The 19,691-nt window shown below is 37.5% G+C and overlaps 1 protein-coding gene across 4 annotated transcripts in view; it reads left to right on the top strand.

Moving 5' to 3' along the window:
• Window positions 1–19,691, top strand: part of LOC108698445 (protocadherin-11 X-linked) — an 826,544-nt gene that overhangs the window by 145,468 nt on the left and 661,385 nt on the right. For all 4 annotated transcript variants that reach the window (XM_041572768.1, XM_041572769.1, XM_041572767.1 and 1 more), the window contains one exon: window positions 6,929–9,418. In XM_041572768.1, the coding sequence (XP_041428702.1) occupies window positions 6,929–9,418 (2,490 nt within the window). The remainder of the gene's footprint in view (window positions 1–6,928; window positions 9,419–19,691) is intronic.

The raw sequence follows: 19,691 nt of genomic DNA, 5'->3' as shown, positions 1-19,691 counted from the left end.
AGAGGTACTGACTAAACTAGCCTCCGTTCTTGCACGGTTCTATTTCTTGTTCAGTTAAGCCTTATAATATCTTGGCATCTCTTTCTTTCAGATGCTTCATGTAAGCTCATGCATATTAAACATTCAGTAGCATTTACGGCTAAGCTGAGGTCTGCTATTTGCAGCAATTGTGATTCAATGTAGTGTGTTGGTAGAGAAGGAACACAGCATGCTTCAGTTCTTCTAACAACAGAATCACACCCATTAAAATGAACTGAAATTGTGTTTTGTCACATGTACACATGCTCTTCTTGATCCAGTTTTCTCATTACTTTCAGGGAAAATGGGAAATGGCTGACAATATCACATCATGCCATGTTTTCTCAAGACATATATTGCAGAATGTGACATTTTGTGGACTGTCAGTCCTACTAAATTCATCAGTATAACTCAGCCATAAGAGGAATGTTGCAAACTATAGTAACTTATTTCTCTATAGAAGAGAATAACTTTCATTAAATAACTCTGATTAATATGAGCGCTAGCTCATGCTCAATGGTGCCTGATTTGGCTGTTATTAAGTAATAGAACACTATGCTAACCAAAAGCAGCGATGTTCTTGTGAATCATATCATGTCTGGCCAGTAGAAGTAAAAAAAAATGTGCAGAACTTCTTATTGATATTATGTTCTGTATTATTTGTGCACAGCTGGAATGTAAACCCATACCATTTATGACAATGGTCAGCCTACAGCCATATAAGTATGAAAATCTTTATCAGTTTATCAGCTATCAATGTTCTGGTGGTCCAAACTCACCCAGTGGAGCATTTACTGTATCTGTAATCCTTTACTCACCTACAGGAGCCGAGTAAGTTCAGTGGAGCTCATGGGTGCCATCGTCTGGCTCTTCAGATTACTTTGGGAAGTGAGCACCGTATTACCACAAGTGCAGTTGGAGCTCTTGGTTTGTAGCAACTGTGCATGTGCCAAAAGAGACAGAAATTGCTCAAGGGAAGTAAGAGGACCCGAAGAATACCAAAGAGCCGGAAGATGGCACCCATGAGTTCCCTTGCCTTATTCTGCACTATAGGTGAGTAAAGGATTAGGGGCACTTATAGGTTTTATAACCTATATGTGTGGAACAGAGTGGGGGGGCTATGTAGGGTACTGGGTAGGGGTTTTTATTAGTGGGGGTTGAGTTCTCCTTTTAACAATAAAACAAAAATATTTACTTTTGGTATATTTTAGGCCAGTTATCATTTGTTATGGGCGAATCTGTCCCGTTTTGCTTTGTCACAAAATTTGTGAATTTCGCTGGGAATTCCAACTCCGGCAATAAAGTAAAAAAACTTTGACGCCTGTGAATTTTCATGCCAATTTTGCTAATGTATTCGCCGTCTGCGAAATGTGCAAATTCACTGCGAATCCACGACTGGCGAATAAATTTGCCCATCACTAGTTATCATGTGCTGCTGTTAGATAAAAGAAGCAGCCTCCTGTCTCATTGGGCACAACATAAAAAGTACTACATCTCATGGATTTTCAGATCACTCAAACATTATTATTTATTTTTGTATATCAGAAACCTTTAATGAAATGTTAAATTTTGGTATTTTTCAAGAACACCCCCACACACATTCCTTTTTCATACTGGATCAGCTTCTGTTATAGATATTATTTCCGTTGAGTCAGTCTGGGATATATTGTATTCGCGAAGATGCTTAATCACAGGATGAGATATTTGAGAAAGATAATGATTAATCTCAAGTAACATGGTATTATGCTGACAAGGAATGTCCTGAATGCTGATTTATGACAAATGTTTAGTTGTTGGCCCTGGCGTATTAAATTAGCAAGTGTTTCATGCCATCAAAATGTAAACAGTACCTGTCTGAACAACAACCAGAATGCTGACCTGCAGTATTAGTTTACGGTAAATGTGGAAGCAGCTCCTGCTATTGCCATCTTCCTTCTAATATTCACAGAAGGGGAATGAAAGTCCTTAAACAGATTCCCTTCATTGTGATTATATCCTTTTGGAACTGCATTTCACACTATGATAACAAAAATTGGCAAGCTAGCAGTGCCCAGACATGATTCTTAGTTTAAGCTGTTGCGACAGATGAGGTGTGGGAAACAGGCATGGCAAATGTAACTAAGAATTCCTTGAAAGCTGCTTGGGCATCAATAATTTTGAATCCATGAGTGTTAGTTTTAGTGTAGCTTTTGGAGCATCTTTTTCATATTTTGTGCATATAACTAAAATCAATGCTCACTGACTAATATTTAAACCAGGGGCCCCAAGCCTTTTTTTTTAACCTGTGAGTCACATTTAATTGTGAAAAGAGTTGGGGAGCATAAAAAAAATCCTGGGGGGAGGGAATGAGATCTGTGATTGGCTATTTGGTAGCCCCTATGGGGACTGGCAGTCTAAAGGAGGCTCTGTTTGGCAGTAAACCTAATTCTATGCAACCAAAACTTGCCGCCAAACCAAGAATTGAAAAATAAGTGCCTGCTTTGAAGCCAAGGGTTTGGGGAGCAACATGTTGCTCGAGAGTCACTGGTTGGGAATCACTGGTTTAGACACCCAGCTAGGGCTCATGCTGGGAAGAGTTGCTATGTTTTGCTTCCATTTTTCCTTGACATATGTTTTCGGACCTTCATTTTTTAGTCTCAATTTCATCTCTCCTCACTCAGTTGGCCTCACATTTACTGATCAGAAACCCTGATCTTAACAATATAACACGTGGAAGCATGGATGAATTCTGTGCCTCTCTAATTTACAGATAATCTTCCTACCACCCACCATGTCTACTCCAGTTTACACTGACAGGTATTGTGTTCTTAGCCAGTGCAGAGATAAAGGGTTAGAAGGTTGGCAATGTGTGTGGGGGTTATGTCTTCCATTTTGCTATATGAGGAATGGGAGAATGTAGGATGAGTCAGAATGGGCAGGAGGCAAGGTCCCCGCCTACAGAGGAGACATGGTGGATATATTCTTCTAAAATGCAGAGGAACTTCAATTAACAGAATCCATCACTTCAACACGGAGCAAAGTAAGGGAGTAGTCGAATGACACTGCCAGCCTAAGAGGGGGTCAAACAAATGGTTAACAAAAGTTCCTCAATCTGAGGAATCGGTATGTCTTTGTAAGAACATACCACAGCTCACATGAATCAGCTGTGAGAGCTTTAAACATCTCTTGTGATGCTGTTTTTTTAGATTCTCATCTCAGCATATCCATGGCCAAATAGTTTATGAACATATTGATGGAAATTAGCATTAGTAATCAGCTGTGATTTGAAGTATAAGGCTACTTCTTGGTCCAATGTACAACAGATTTAAACACGCGACCCATTGATTTAATTTAGCTTTTTTGCACATATCCTAAAAACAACCATTATTTGGTATCCCAATGACAGAATTACAAAGACTTGTAGTAGGCCAGTAACATTCTGTGTGTTCAGCAATCTAATGTGTGCTTCTTGGCAAGCTGTCACTTTGCTAGCAGTATCTATCTTAGATGTGTCAGACTCAGACATCCTCAATCTAACAACACTACCAAAGATATATATATATAAAAAATATATGGGCAGGGTGGGACATTATAGGCTGTATTGCAGCTGGCCATTTTTATAAAATATATGAATCATATTACAAATAAAAAAAAATCACAGTCCAACTGTAGGGCAACAACATTAGTGATAATGCCCGTGTATAACATATTAATGGTATAGTGGATAATTAGCCTATTACATGGAAAAAGCTGATGTAATTATTTTTGTTTACAGACCTCAAAACAAAAACTGAAAAAGGGGGTTGATAATTAAGTATTGTTGTGTAAACTTTATTAGTAACTCAGCTTTGTTCAGCACTCCATTGTTCTAAAAGTGTGAATATTGTATAATTTATTTATAATGAGTCTACAACTGTGAAAGTCAACTTTCAATGTTTGTAGCATGTTCAGGTCCTACAGGGTGACCCATAGTCGGTCTGATCAAAGCAATGGTATATGATATTATTTACAGTTAGTAGTCTAGTTAAAATGCAGTGGTTTTCAGAAGTGTTTTAGTAAAAAATAAAATCACTTCATGAAGAAATTTTCCAATATGGAGGAATAGTATATTGCATCACATTTCTGTTATTACCATTCAGGAATAAAACTTGTTTAAGAAACTGCGTGCACTGTGTGGGTCAAGTATGTAGTAAATAAAGCATCATTCTTGTATTTTATGCTCTACCATGAAACCAACCTTTAGAAAAATATGGCATATATATATATATATATGACCGGTTATCCAGAATTCTTGGGACCTGGGCCTTTAGTCTACTAAAAATATCTGAAACATTAATTAAACTTAATACGATTGTTTTGCCTTCAATAAGGCTTAATTACTGTAAATCAAAGATTGGACCAAGTAATAGATATAGATTTATTATTACAGGGAAAAGGAGATCATTTTTAAAAATCAGAAATATCCAATAAAAATGGATTCTATGGGAGATGGCCTTCCTGTAATTCGAAGCTTTCTGTATAACTGGTTTCTGAATAACCGATCCCATAAATATTCTAAACTTTGATGCAGATAAGAAAAATGGACCTTCTACTTTATAATACACAGGATGAAAAGCACTGTTTTTCCATGGTTACCATAGCTGCAGACATACTGTATAGGAGATCTTTCCCTAAGCAGACTAATAGTATCAACTAAAGTACAGCTGGAATAGGACACCTGGCCAAATCGTTCTTTGAGTAACATGTCCCATGCTGTTTGTTAGTCTTTGTTTAAAAAATAAGACGTAAATTATTTTCATGTTATGGAATGTAGGCTAATTTGAAACCAAGAGTAAATCTTGAATGTGTTTCATATAATTCAGAAAGAATACATATCATGGGATAGTGGAAGCCCTTTTGCAGATGGATTGGTCAGCAGCTAGTTTGGTTGCAGTTGTAAGTTCCAGTCTTGTTACATTTTATAGAAAAGCATTGCAAAGCAATCTCCGTTGTCCTGCATTATCTTTGGGTCCTTACAGCACAGTTGCAATCAATGCATTTGAAAACAAATTTACTGTATCTCGAATTAGATGCCTTCAGCTCTGTGGGAAAGACAATACCAACATAAAAATGAAGCAATTAAACAAAAGAACCAAATTATTAAAAAAAAAAAAACATGAATCCACAGCACACTATTTAAAACTTATTACAATAACAAACTTATGGTTACACAATGGACTGATTGTATCCCTTATGGACTGCTGCCACAGGCTAAAAATGGAAATAAAACTACTGAAACACTAATCTTCACAGAAAAGACAAAAAACGATTTTATAATTACTCTACCCCTGCCTTTTTCAAGTAGTTTTAAAAAAAAATAATGCAGTATTTTATATAAAAATAGCCTTGCTGGAACAGTACATTCAGACATAGCTATTAATAGGTGATGGGACAAGGATAGAGTGCCTATGTGTCTTACGGTATGTATTCTGCATTGGGTGCATAGTGGCATACAGTATGTCAGTATGTAGGTGCTAAATAATGAGTGCCTGGTAACTATATTCATTTGTTGTGAGGAAAAATATAGGATCGGCAGATGGGAATACTTATATATCATTTCTGAATACTGTAGTATTTTGTTTGTCGGAACCATGCTCTTATTTGTCAATCAGTCTAAAGAAGCAAAACTCACCATGCACAGCTACCTTTTACCCGTAAGCTACATTTAAATGTAAAAAGAGTTAGGGAACAACACAGCATGAAAAAAGTCCCTGTGGGTGCCAGATAAGAGCTATGATTGGCTATTTAGGGTAGCCACCATGTTGGAATGGCAGCCTAGAGGAGGCTCTGTTTGGCAGTACACCAGGTTTTATGCAACCAAAACTTGCCTCCAAGCCAGGTATTCAAAAGATACTCTGAGAGCAACATGAAACGAGACACTGGTTGGCGATTACTGTCGTAAACTGGTAAACTACATTTGTAACAAAGTATAATTTCTGTAGTTCAATAAAACATTCACAGCTGTGTTCCCCCTAGTGCTTAATCCCTTGAATCCATTGAATTTAAGTTTCTTTTGTCCCTTGAAATGGCTGTTGAAAGTGGTTGGGAACAGTGCTACTGAAAATTAGCATTGTCTGTCTTGGACTTCATAATTAAGTGATATGGGCCACAATTATAGCATGAATGTGTGAGTGAGTGTGTGTGTGTGTGCCAGTGATATAAATATAACATCAGGCAATCAATGACAGATCGTTGGACACATTTATATACATATTTAGTGCTTTATTATCTGACATATCTTTCTCGTTTAAATTGTTATTCATAAACATATGCAGGAAACTTTATGTTTGTGTTTGTTCCAGATAGTTCCCTATGCCCCAGTCTATTTAAATTGATAATCATACTTATAATGGAATGCTGTGCCATGGTGCTTTGTCTCATATCAATGCAAAGGTTGCAGAATTAGCGAATAGCTACACATCGGGGAGCAATATTTTAAAATAAATGGCCGACATTTTCTGCAGCCATCTCATTAGAAACCATTTATTTAGTAAGGATCCAAATGCCTCATAAATCTATTTTTGTGTTTACTGGCAGTTTGGTCCCATCTGGTTAGCAGAATCAAATCAACAGCTTGAAAAGTGCTTTTAATTTATTAACTTTGTTGCCTTCTATAAAAATAGCTTTACACATAATATAAGTATTGCACAATGATGTGCTATCTACTCTTTATTCATTGTTTCCGATATATACGGCGTAATTATGAATTAAAACAGTTTTTTTAACATAGGAAAATGCAAGTACAGCGTCATGTGTGATAGATCTTACATACAACATAACTCCAAGACAAATAAAAACATCTACATGTGATGAGTTCAATTTGTGTGCAATAATCACGGTGCCCCTTTTTTATGATTTCCCTGACATTTATTGCCATTTCTTTGTTTTACAGGGCCAAAATGTGTTTGGACTTGATGTCATTGAAACACCAGAAGGGGACAAATGGCCACAGCTTATTGTGCAGCAGAGCTTGGATAGAGAACAGAAAGATACTTATGTCATGAAGATCAAAGTTGAGGATGGTGGAAATCCAGCAAGATCCAGTACAGCAATTTTGCAAGTCACTGTTACAGATGTCAATGACAACCGGCCTGTTTTCAAGGAGAAAGACATTGAAGTGAATATTCCAGAAGATGCAGCGGTGGGAATGTCAGTGACACAACTCCATGCTACAGACGCTGATCTGGGCTTGAATGCAAAAATTCATTTTTACTTCGGGAATCAGATCACCAACCTTGCCAAAAGGCATTTTGCTATAGATAATAACACAGGATTAATTACTGTCAAAGAGCCTCTTGATAGGGAGGAGTCTCCCTACCATAAACTGACTGTGTTGGCAAGTGATGGCAGTTCAACTCCATCCAGAGCTACTGTAACCATAAATATTACTGACATAAATGATAACATTCCATCAATCGATACAAGGTACATTATAAATCCTGTCAATGGCACAGTGCTGCTTTCTGAAAAAGCTCCACTTAATACAAAAATAGCCCTCATAACTGTAACTGACAAAGATGCTGATCTGAATGGCAAAGTGACATGTTTTACGGATCACGATGTTCCGTTCAGGTTAAAGCCAGTCTTTGACAATCAATTCTTGTTAGAGACAGCAGCGCCGCTAGATTATGAGAGTACTCGAGAATATGCAATCAAAATCGTTGCTTCAGACTCTGGGAAACCTTCACTAAATCAGTCGGCAATGCTCCTGATTAAAATAAAGGATGAGAATGACAATGCTCCTGTTTTTACATTACCAATGATTGGATTGTCCTTTGTTGAAAACAATCCTCCTGGAACGGAACTGACCAAAATCAGTGCAACTGATGCAGACAGTGGGCGCAATGCAGAGCTAAGCTACACGCTGGGGCCCAATGCCCCCACAATATTCAATCTGGATCGGAGGACAGGAATTCTCACAGCAGTCAGAAAGCTGGACAGGGAAAAGCAAGACAGGTACACATTCACAGTAATTGCAAAAGATAATGGGAACCCTTCCTTACAGACCAATACTACTGTTACCTTGTCTGTGCTTGACCAAAATGACAACAGCCCCTCATTCACGCATAATGAATATAACTTTTACGTCCCAGAAAACCTTCCTATGTACGGCACGGTGGGACTAATCACAGTGACTGATGCCGACTATGGGGAAAATGCAGTCGTCACACTCTCTCTTGTCAATGCCAGAGATAATTTTATCATTGATCCCCTTACAGGTGTCATCAGACCAAATATTACTTTTGATAGAGAGCAACAAGGTTCATACACTTTTCAGGTCAAAGCTTTAGATAAAGGCAGCCCGCAAAAGTCCTCAACTGTAAAAGTAACAATATTTGTCGAAGATGTCAACGATAACAAGCCAGTATTTGTTGTCCCTTCCAATAACTATTCCTATGAATTAGTGCAAACATCAACAAGCCCAGGATCTGTAGTGGCAAGGGTACATGCAATTGACAATGACACAGGCATAAATGCTGACCTGCGATACAGCATCCTCGGAGGAAACCCAAGAGGCTTGTTTGCAATTGGGGAAAAAAGTGGGAATATCACCTTGAAAGAAAAACTGCTTGCTGGGGACCATGGTTCATTGTACAAACTGGTTATAAAAGTAAACGATTCAGGAAAACCCGAACCCTTTCATACCATTGCTTTTGTGCATTTATTTGTCAATGACACAATTACCAATGGATCCTATGTACAGGAGCTTGTGAGAAAGAGTAAGGAAACAGCTGTTGGAGAGGATTTTAGAGATGGTGAAATAACACCTGAGACCAATGACTACGTCAAGATCATCATTGCTATTATTGCTGGCACAATGACAGTGATCCTTGTCATTTTTGTCACTGCTTTGGTACGCTGTCGTCAGACTCCAAGGCACAAAGTTGTTCAAAAAAATAAGCAAAGTGGAGAATGGGTTTCTCCTAACCAAGAGAACAGACAGATCAAGAAAAAGAAGAAGAAGAAGAAGCGTTCCCCCAAAAACCTGCTTCTCAATTTTGTCACAATTGAAGAATCCAAGTCAGAGGACCCTGCTCATGAGCATATTAATGGCACTTTGGACATTCCTGTGGAATTAGAAGAACAGACTATGGGAAAGTATAATTGGGCCACCACACCAACTACTTTCAAGCCAGATAGCCCAGATTTAGCCAAACACTACAAGTCTGCTTCACCACAACCTACATTCCAGATTAAGCCTGAAACACCAGTTCCTCCTAAGAAGCATCATGTCATCCAAGAGCTGCCTCTTGATAATACATTTGTAGTTGGCTGTGACTCATTGTCCAAGTGTTCCTCCAGTAGCTCGGACCCTTATAGTGTCTCAGAATGCAGCTGTCAAGGAGGCTTCAAGGCACCTGGTCCTATTCACACAAGACAGGTAATTTAAAAATTGCTATTTATCAATTTTGCTTATTCGGTTATACTGTTCCAAATTCTTTATTTCATTTTGTTTTCTTTGTAGCTGGAAAATATGCACACTAGCTTGTCTCCGTAGATTAAAAGCCAAAAATGTGATGCTTGGCTGAAGCACTGAAATCTAAACAGTTTGTGATTTATCAGTGCTAGAGAAAGAGAAAATTAGAAGAAAGTGTATCTTGGCTGTAGGGAAATGAAATGCTGGATGTGTTTTGAAGAGATAGTCCTGTCTGTAGATGGCAGTGCAACACTTTCTGCTTTGGAGCATGCAAAGGAGAGGGGAGAAACAATGAAACAGAATTGCTCCAGTACATCCTTAAATCAATTGTATGCATAGGAATCTGAGTAATCTAGGCCAGGTGCACTGCAATATAGTTTTCCAGAATCTTATAAGTGCTTCCTAATAGTAATGGAAAGCTGGACTGAACCGTATTCAAGGCTTTTTCGCAAACAAGCAAGGCAGTTTGGAAAAGGAAATGAGGAAATAACAGTGCAAGGTAGCAATTTAAGCAAAACTGCTTTGATTTTCCTTTAGTGAGACCTGTCAAACTTAATTAGACACAGTAAAAAGTCATTCAGCATTTAAAACACAGGAGTTTTCTGCAGTTACTTTTTTAAGCATTCAATAATCAGGCCAGTAAATTTACATATATTTCACAATGTTTAATTACATTTATAATGAAAAATAAAACGCTGTTTAATTTTCCCCCCTCTTGTCCTGGGTAGTATCATGGGTCCCTTTTCTATCCGTAGATTAAAATTCTCATTTGTAAATTTCAAAATACTAAAATAGACACAAAATTGGACACTATATGTACAGAGTTGTGTATCACATGATGCATTCCTTTAGCATGTTGCACCTACACACATGCACCTAGTGAAGGTTGGTTATTTATACCATGCCCAGCAGTTATGCCATACAAATTCAATAATAAAAATATGCACTAGAAGCTTATTTCCATTTTAGAGGGCTCCTGATATTATGCTGGAATCTTGTGAAAAAGGTTGTATAGTGGGTATAAACATGGAGACGTGTCCATTTTAGCATGTTGCATATTGCACCTGCATTTTAAAAGGAACCTTTATAACTATATCCATATTGGGGTAGGCTTAATTGCTGCTGTAGAGACATGTTTCAGCCGCAGTTACAGAGTAGTAGCTACACTGAAATTAATATTTAAATAATACTTACTAGGTCCAAAAAAATTGTAATGCTTCAAATATGTAATTGTAAAGGTCTATAATGGCAAAACACATTTTAGTGTATGTTTTGAAGAATGATTGATTTCTGAAGAGTAACTGTGCAGAGAGTGATTCAGTGTAAGATATAACGTTTGGGTAAGTATTTCCCCACTGATTACACAGCTTGCAGTAGAGGAGCAGAAAGCTTGTAGTGCAGATACACACAAAGAACGATCCATGCCAATGTAAGCACAAAGCAATAGAACACGGATTAATCTAACAACTGCCACATGTCACAACTGCACCCTTTGTGCAAGGAAATTGCCAGACAACAGGGATCAGCGAGTCTGTTGTAAGGCTTAGTACCATTTAATAACTTTGGCCAGGATTCATTAGGCAACAAAAGCTATATTTACATTGGCACACACTGTGAGTTATCTGCCACCTGTGATACTATGTGAAATGGCGAGAACTCTGCTCTGGAACAGTATTATCAACACTTAAGAACCAATTAACATTTATCTACGTGTATCGTACTGCCTCAATCTCTGGCTGCTGGTCTGTATAATATACTGGAGTAAACATGAAGTAAATGGAATGGACAATTGAGGAAAATGATAATATAATTCAATATTTTTTCTACTATTTCTATTATGCAGATGATTCTCTATATTAGAAAAATGTCAGGAAATACTACATAAGTGTCAAAATACTAACCCTAGTTGTACTGTAGTTTGATGCTATATAGAATGTTAGTAAACGTGTTACAAATAGTAAGTGCAAAGTAATGTAGGTAGAAAAATAAGGAAAAAATGTGGTTTTCTACATATTACTGTGTTTTCATTCTCAGTAGGGGCTCTTTTATAAACTCTGGGTAAATTTGCACAGTAACCCAAAATCACCAATCAGTATTTGGCTTTGTTAGCCAACTGCAGGTTGACCAGTGAAAGCACATTTGATTGGTTGCCATGGGTTACTGCACAGGTGCAAATTTACACAGTGTTTGTAAATGAGCCCCAGTGACTATTTCCAGTGGGAGCCACCCAAACTGGGTTAGAACCCCAAAATCCTTCCTATATTGTACTTAAAAAAAATAGAGGCTTGTGAGATGACTTATACTCCAGATTTAACACTGGGCAAAGGCCAAACCTTCTGCCTCTTTTATGAGTAGTGATGGGTGAATAAATTTGCCAGGTGAAATTGTCGCACATCAGAATTATTCAGACGCCCATGGACTTTAAATGCATTTGGACAAAATAATCGCTTGTATAAAAATTGTCACTTGCATCAAAATTGTTGCGTTTCAAAATTATTTTGATGCCCATTGACTTCAATCCATTTTGTGAATTTTTGTGGGACAGATTCGCCCTATTTATGAGTGTTATATACATTTCTACCACATGCCAACAATATTTAATATAGTGCCTCACTTCATTTTTCAACAAAATCTAGTGTCAAAGCCTTCCCTGCCTTAGAGTTTGCAGTGATTGAGAAGTGAGAGGAAGCTTTATAGACTTTTACACTATATACACTATCCCTATTACCTGTATGTACAAACTTAATAATGGCAGCTTCAGACCATCTTCCAACCAATGGCTTATCTGAACAGGCTTCAGTGGATTAGCACTGCTACAATGCATTTTCTGAGTAAGTTGCTGTTCTTTCTTGTATCTAGCAGTTATCATGTGGCTTAATTTGGAACTCAACCTTTCTGATTTTTTTTAATGGACTTGTCCTACTTGCACAGAATGCATCATAAGCTGCTTTCATTATCAGTTACCACAACAATGCTCAGTGACAGGTTCAGTACTTGATTGGGTTGCCCTACATCCCCATCGTAATCTTAAAAACCTACACTTGTCTTTTCTACAGTTCTGCCAACTGCTAGATCCTCCATCCTTCCCAAGGATGGAGGATCTAACAGTTGGCAGAACTGTAAAATAGACTAGTTGGCTTTAGCTTATCTGCAACCATTACAACGTTTGCTCCTGGTCTGATAACCCATTGGGCAGGTGGCATTTAATGGTTCATGGTTTGAAAGCACACATCAGAGTAGTTGTTAAGGTTTACTAGACTTGGTGCAAACTTTCCTATATTTATTACATCTAGGAGCATATTTATAATAGTGGGATAATATACCACACATCGCCAGGCTTCGTCTTGTAAAAAAGGGGGTAACATTTTTACACATTTTTTCTGAGTCACTTCTGCCAGAAGCAATGTAAAAGAATGGTGGCAAATCTGGCGTTCGCATGGCCTAAAATTACACACACCTTGATAAATTTGCCATTTATTTTATACAGCTTTTTAAACCTGTGAATTTCATTTTACACAGCATAATAAATATGGCCCTAAGAGACTTTGCTATGCAGCTTAATGTGAAATACAATGATTACATCAGTTTATTACAGAACACATTTCCCTCCTCCTCATTTTTTTTTCTTTTTCATGTTAAACATATGGTACAGATGTTTTTGCCTGAACAGTTAATTTTTATTTTAAATAGATTGCCCCAAGGTCTTTTGTTTCATATATATATATATATATATATATATATATATATATATATATATATATATATATATATATATATATATATATATATATATATATTAGTAACAAAATAAGAAGGTAACCATCGTATTCCACAGCTGATGTTTCCCTTGGGCCAAAGTTTGATGTAGGACTATGGAATTGGTTAGAGTAGTCTCTTATCTGCTAATCTGCCACATAGATTTACTGCAGTAGGAAAATCTTTGACTTAGCATGTTGCTTTAAGGAAAAACCATTGTTTCAAGAAATTCAAACTAAGCATTTACATTGGCTACGGGTCTCAGAATATACAGAAAGTTTACATGTTTACACTTATTTGACCAATTAACCACGGAGAATAACCAAGGGGTTTCCTTCATTTAAGGGAAAAACCACTTTCTGCAAAGAAAAACAATGAAATCTGGTATCTGTCATCAAAAGAAATGGTTTTAATATGTGTGCTTGAGAGAAGTGTGTAATGCGTGTATTTAAATGCATGTGATGCACTTCTCGTTTTTAATAATTTAGGTAAATAATCTGTTTTAAAACTCCTAGCTTGAACTGTAATATTTAGTTGCTTTTCTCAAGACACACTGTATATTGAGATTTAAATAGTTCAGGGTACTGATGGCTAAGAAAACATCTGGAAAAGGCATATTTTAATGGAGATATTACATTTCCTTCAGCATTATTTTTGCTTTCAGAAGTTATTACATTTGAAACTTCTGCATTTTAAAATGGAAACCATTTCTGGGGACGCATTGCTGTGGAAATCCACACACACTGTAGCAGACAGCACCAACAGGAATATCTGTTTAAAAAGCCTTTATTTTGCTTTTCTTAGGCTTAATGATCAGGACAGTTACAACGTTTCAAGCCAAACATTGCTGTGGAACCCACACATAAGCAGCTTCTAACACCATCCCTCAGATCATGTGAACATATATTTCTATTAATTATGAAATGGTGACTTTAAATGCAAAATTGTCACATAATATTATATATAAATAAAAATTCCGATTATGGAACATAATGACAGATTATAGAACATGAAAGATTAAAGCTGGATGTATTTCCCTTTTAATTATTGTATTGTGCAATGTTATTTACCTGCCGTGAGCAGGTATGCAATTCCAGCTGCTGACTTAAGCCTATAGCAATAAATCAAACAAATAACATGCAAAGCTACTCACTTAAAGGATTTTATTTGTGTAAAATAATCAGAGCAAATCACAACAAAGCATAAAAACTTTTTAGAAAAACTTTGTCTTAAACATACAGGGCAGTATCCTCCATCGGTCTGCATGCCTCATGTCAGCCACTCCCTCCTGACATGTTTCACACCACTGGGCCCTTCATCAGAAGTGGACTTTAAGCTAATAGCTAATATATATTATATATATTATTATTATACTATATAATATACGTAGTTGGTTAGTGAAAAATATAATCTATAAGGCTGAAGTGACTGGATGTCTGACTTAATAGTCAGAACCCAACTTTTCTGCTTTCTTAGTTAGAGAGCAACTTGAAGGGGGGGAGGCATTTGGGACATAAATGTGCAGTTAGTTTGCTTTTGATCCTTAGCATGCAGCTCAGATTCAAAAGCAAATGGTAGGACCTATATGGCCCCCCTGAAGTCAGTTATTGGTTATTGACTTGTAACCAATCAGAGAGCAGTGTAGTAGTGTTCTGGCTATTATGTAAGACATCCAGTCACTCCAACCTTTATACATTACAGTTTTGGCTAACTACTGTATATTGAAAAAAATAATTATTTTGCACAGCTTATTTGTTTACCCAGTATTTATTTTTATGTAGGGGTTATTATTATATAATACTGTATATAACTTACTGAAATGTAATATATAAATAATTTTAAGGGATGACATATCTCCTACTGAACAAGTCATTTAAAATCGCTCTGCCCTTTTTATAGCTGACTTATACTTAACTGCTCTGTGATTTGTAGTGTCTTTATTCTAAACAGTAAGGGGTATATCCCACATATCATTATCACTATCACTACGGTTTATATTTAACACGCAAGCATACCAGAGTTTCTTAGATAACAAAAAAAATCACTGGCAATAAAATTGAACCATGCCAACGGAAATGCATGCCCATTTTAGCATGATTTAGAGAATGTTTGCTGAAGCTGAAAGGGGCTGGCATTCTCCTGCTTAGTTCAGCTCAGTGCCTTCTTGGTTGTTGGAGGAAAGTAAGGCTTATCATGCTTCCACTTTTCCATCAATGGGGCAAATTTGCCAGGCATAAATTCTATAGGACAATGGCAATTCCCTAAAGTGCGAAGTTGCATCCAGGGCGTCGAACGCTGGCGAATTTTCGCTAGTGTTACTGCAGCAATCAAAGTGAAGATGCACTATTGTTGCCTAATTTGCATACGGCGGGAAATGATAACGTTACATGGCCGTATATGTTGCAGCAAATACATTACATTACACAAGTCCAGGGAACCTTAATAAATAAAATAGAATTGTTATAATGCCCTACACATGAGCCCAGTGTATAGTTTATGTTCCATATGTTAGAAAATGGAGGAGGGAACCCGGTTACCCAAAAAGAAATTGTACGGACATTTGAAGGCTATCACAAAGAAAAAAGGACTTTTTTTGCACTAAAAATTGAGAAAGTCATATGCACTCCATTGCACTTCGCCTGGTTTAGCTGGCAAAGGCAAGTCTGGCGAATGTTCAGTTCAGTAAAATCTGCATCTTAGTGAATTCGCAGAGTTACGTCTGTTTGCCAGAGCAAAAATTCGCCTGGCGTTAGAGTGCGAAGCAATGCTAGCGTCTATTTCCTTCACTAACTAAGTGACACCTGCGCTGTTAGGAAATCGGCAAAGTTCCAAAATGACGTCCCGCTGGCATATTTTTGCTAGCGTTAGTCACTTCGCCCTTTAGGGAATCTGCCCCTAAGAGTGGTTGTACCTTTGGCTCACATAGCAGGTGACATGCTCTCCCATGTGGAGTTTTTTTTGTTATTTATTCATGTGATCTTGTTTATTATTACTGTTTTGTATGTCATGTTGTTTTAATTCATGGCTTTCACCATGCATCCATCCTGAGCTCTTCATGTGTTCTTAAAGCTTGCCATAAGGTACCAGATAGGGTGATAGATACTAATCTAAAGGTATAGAGAAGGGATCCCTGACCTTTTTTACTCCGTGAGGCACATTAAAATTTAAAAAAAGTGTTGGAGAGCAACACAAGCATTAAAAAAAGTTCCTGGGGTGCCAAAAAAAGGGGTATAAATTGAGAAATTGAAAAGTACCTGCTTTAAGTCCACTGGGAGCAGCATGTTGCTCACGAGCCACTGGTTGGGGACCACTGATTTAGCACATACAGCATGTGGTGCAGCAAAAACATATTTTTCACCTGCACGGACTTATCAATAAAGTATCAAGCACATGTGTCATTATAGTATAATAGTAATAGCTTTTACAGATATGTTACAGTCAGTAATATTCAGTCAAAGTGCAGAGATCTGAAGCAAAATAAGTGCTGAAAATATTCAAACTCTCAAACTATAGAACTTAATTTCATCCTTGAAAATTAGCACATTCAACTGTGGTATGAAGATCAAAGGCAAATACACTATAAGATTACATAAGCACAAAATATTCATCTTCCAGCAACCTCTTCTAGCATCATACAAGATTATGCATCCTGTTTATTTTGTATTGACCAAAGTACAAAATCGGGGAGGTTTTTAAAAATATTGTGAGCAATCTATCACAACAATCACAATTAGCATTTAAAACAAATGAGCATACTCCGTTACAGTACATTTAGAGAATGCTTATTGTCACTTTAGGCTGATAGGAGGTGACTTTCATAATTGCATGCAACACTTTTATCCCTAGTGGATTGGTATTTTTAGGATCAGTTCATTTTAGATTTTGGCCAGAATAATTTACATGTACAAGTACTGTACAATTGCATCCATATTGGTATACTGTGCACAAATTGTACTTACCGTATATACTCGAGTATAAGCCGAGTTTTTCAGCCCCCAAGATATGCTGAAAAACTCTACCTCGGCTTATACTCGGGTCAAGCGCAAAAACGGTCGCCGGCGTCTAAGAATAGTCGCTGGCACCTAAGAATAGTCGCTGGCGTCCAAGAATAGTCTCCAAGAATATTCGCCGGCGTCCAAGAATGGTCGCCGGCATCCAAAAACGAGATGCTAGCACCTCCAATGGGAGCAAGAACCCTCAATTTTTTGATTGAAACTTACCAGAAGCTGCTGCATTTCTCACCCTAGGCTTATACTTGAGTCAATAAGCTTTCCCAGTTTTTGGAGGTAAAATTAGGTACCTCGGCTTATACTCCGAACGGCTTATACTCGAGTATATACGGTAGTGCTATTTAGCAGGTGCTCATAATGGCACTTCTGGGAAAAGAAATGCTTCATTGTAAAAGATGTTTTCCAAATATTGCAATGTGCAATATATGATCTTGGAGAAAACTGACATAGCTTATTATAAACTGCAATTTAGCATTTTATTATGCAAAAACCATGTGGCCATTACACTAATTTAAAATATTGAAATAATTTCTACTTCCGAGTCAGATACTTAAATGCACTGAATATATTTTACATCAACTACGCAATAAGATACATGCATGCGGGCATTCAAGGTAGAAAAGGTCGGACCCACACAGTAGGGGGAAACTAATAATTAAACAATGATAATATGTCACACCTACAATGACATTGTTTTGGTACAGCTACACCCACAGTTATATCCGGGGCCTGATGGGCTGTGGTTTGTAGTAGAAACAAAAAAGGAAGACCAGTGAATAATTTTAGTCAGTAAAGTCCATAAGGAAAAACAGGGACAGTGAAAGAAAGTTTACGAAACTTAATAGATAACACAAAATTGTTTGAACAATGCAACAAACTCTTCAAAATATGACCGGAGAGTTCCATTATGAACTAGCATTGAGTGGAAATGTCTTGCCTAAAGAATAAGTAAATCTTTTTTTTTTGTCAGTCTAAAATTACTCCAAACAGCCCCCAGAATAACATACCTGTCTCTCTGCATTTAGTCATATTTATTTTCTCTATCACAAGCAGCTGAACTGCAGCCCTTTTAGCTATTCCTTGTCTAGGATGAAGCTTCGACCCCTGAGCTCTACTTCTCTCTCAGACTATAAAGACTTGAAAGAGGTGCCTACTGGACATGCTCACTGCCTCTACTCCAATGGAAATCAATCAAACATGCGCAGAAGGTACCTCTTTGAGGTCTTTATAGTCTGATAGAGAAGGAAAGCTCAAGGGTTGAATCTTCACACTAGACAAGGAATAGCTAAAAGGGCTGCAATTCAGCTGCTTGTGATGAGAAATGAAACACTACTAAATAGAGGGAGAAAGGTATGTTATTCTGAGGGCTGTTTCGAGTGAGAAATCTATTTGAAACCATGAAAGCCTAGTGCACAAAATTAGCAGATGTGATTAGGGTTGTTTTTAGTGTTCTTTCAAAGGAATGAATCAATATTAATGAATTCTGAGCTATAGATTTTACTTATTTCAGTGCCTAATTGAGTGATTCTAGGATGTTTTTAGCCTCTGTATGAATTTCATTTGTAGCAAAAGCCTCTGATTACAGTAAGAAGTACTACACATTTGACACTGGCATTAAACTTGCTCTATTGCAACGGTTTGTTTTCTTGTTCTTGTTAAATAACATTTAAAAGGACCAGTAGCTTTTAGTTTTGTGTTGATGCAACTCTACCAGTATGGCAAGTGGCTGAAAATATCCACCTTTGGTGCTTTAGAGCAGCAATTAAAATTAGTTGCTACATGCTTTCTTTAATGATGACCACGGGGCAAATTCACTAAGATCTGAAGTTGCGCCGGCGACAGCTTCGCCACACTCGGCCGCACTTCGCCAGGCGTAGTTTCGCCAGCGCTACGCAAATTCACTTAAATGCAAAGTTGCAATCATGGAGGCGAATGGTAGCGAAGTTGCGCGTTAATTCGTCAAGCAAAGCAAAGTTACGATAGCGATGCCTAATTTGCATACGATGCCAAGTTAAAGTACAATGGACGTATGTGTAGCACCAAAGACATTACACTACACAAGCTGGGAAAGCTTCATAAAATAAAATAGAGGTGTTATTTTGCCCTATACACATGCCCACTGTATAGTTTAGGTGCCATATGTTAGGAAATGTAGGGGGGAAGGAGGGTACCCCAAAAAAAGTACGATCTTTTTCAGCCTATCATCCTTAAAAAAGGAAAAGACGCCAGTGTTTTTTGGGACTTAGGAAAAAATTTCAACTTTTTTTAAAGCAAGCCCTATCTACTCTATTGCACTTCGCCTGGTCTGAGGTGGCGAAGGCAAATCTGGCGCAAGAGTTAACACTCATGAAAATCCGCAAGTTAGTGAATTAGCGTAGTTACGTCCCTTTGCCATAGCGCAACTTCGCCTGGCGTAAGGGTGCGAAGTAGCGCTAGAGTAGGTCCACTTCACTAGCGAATTTACGCCATCG

Source organism: Xenopus laevis, chromosome 8L (genome assembly GCF_017654675.1).
Source record: "Xenopus laevis strain J_2021 chromosome 8L, Xenopus_laevis_v10.1, whole genome shotgun sequence".
Lineage (NCBI taxonomy): Eukaryota > Metazoa > Chordata > Amphibia > Anura > Pipidae > Xenopus > Xenopus laevis.
This window is presented reverse-complemented; position numbering and strand designations above follow the sequence as displayed.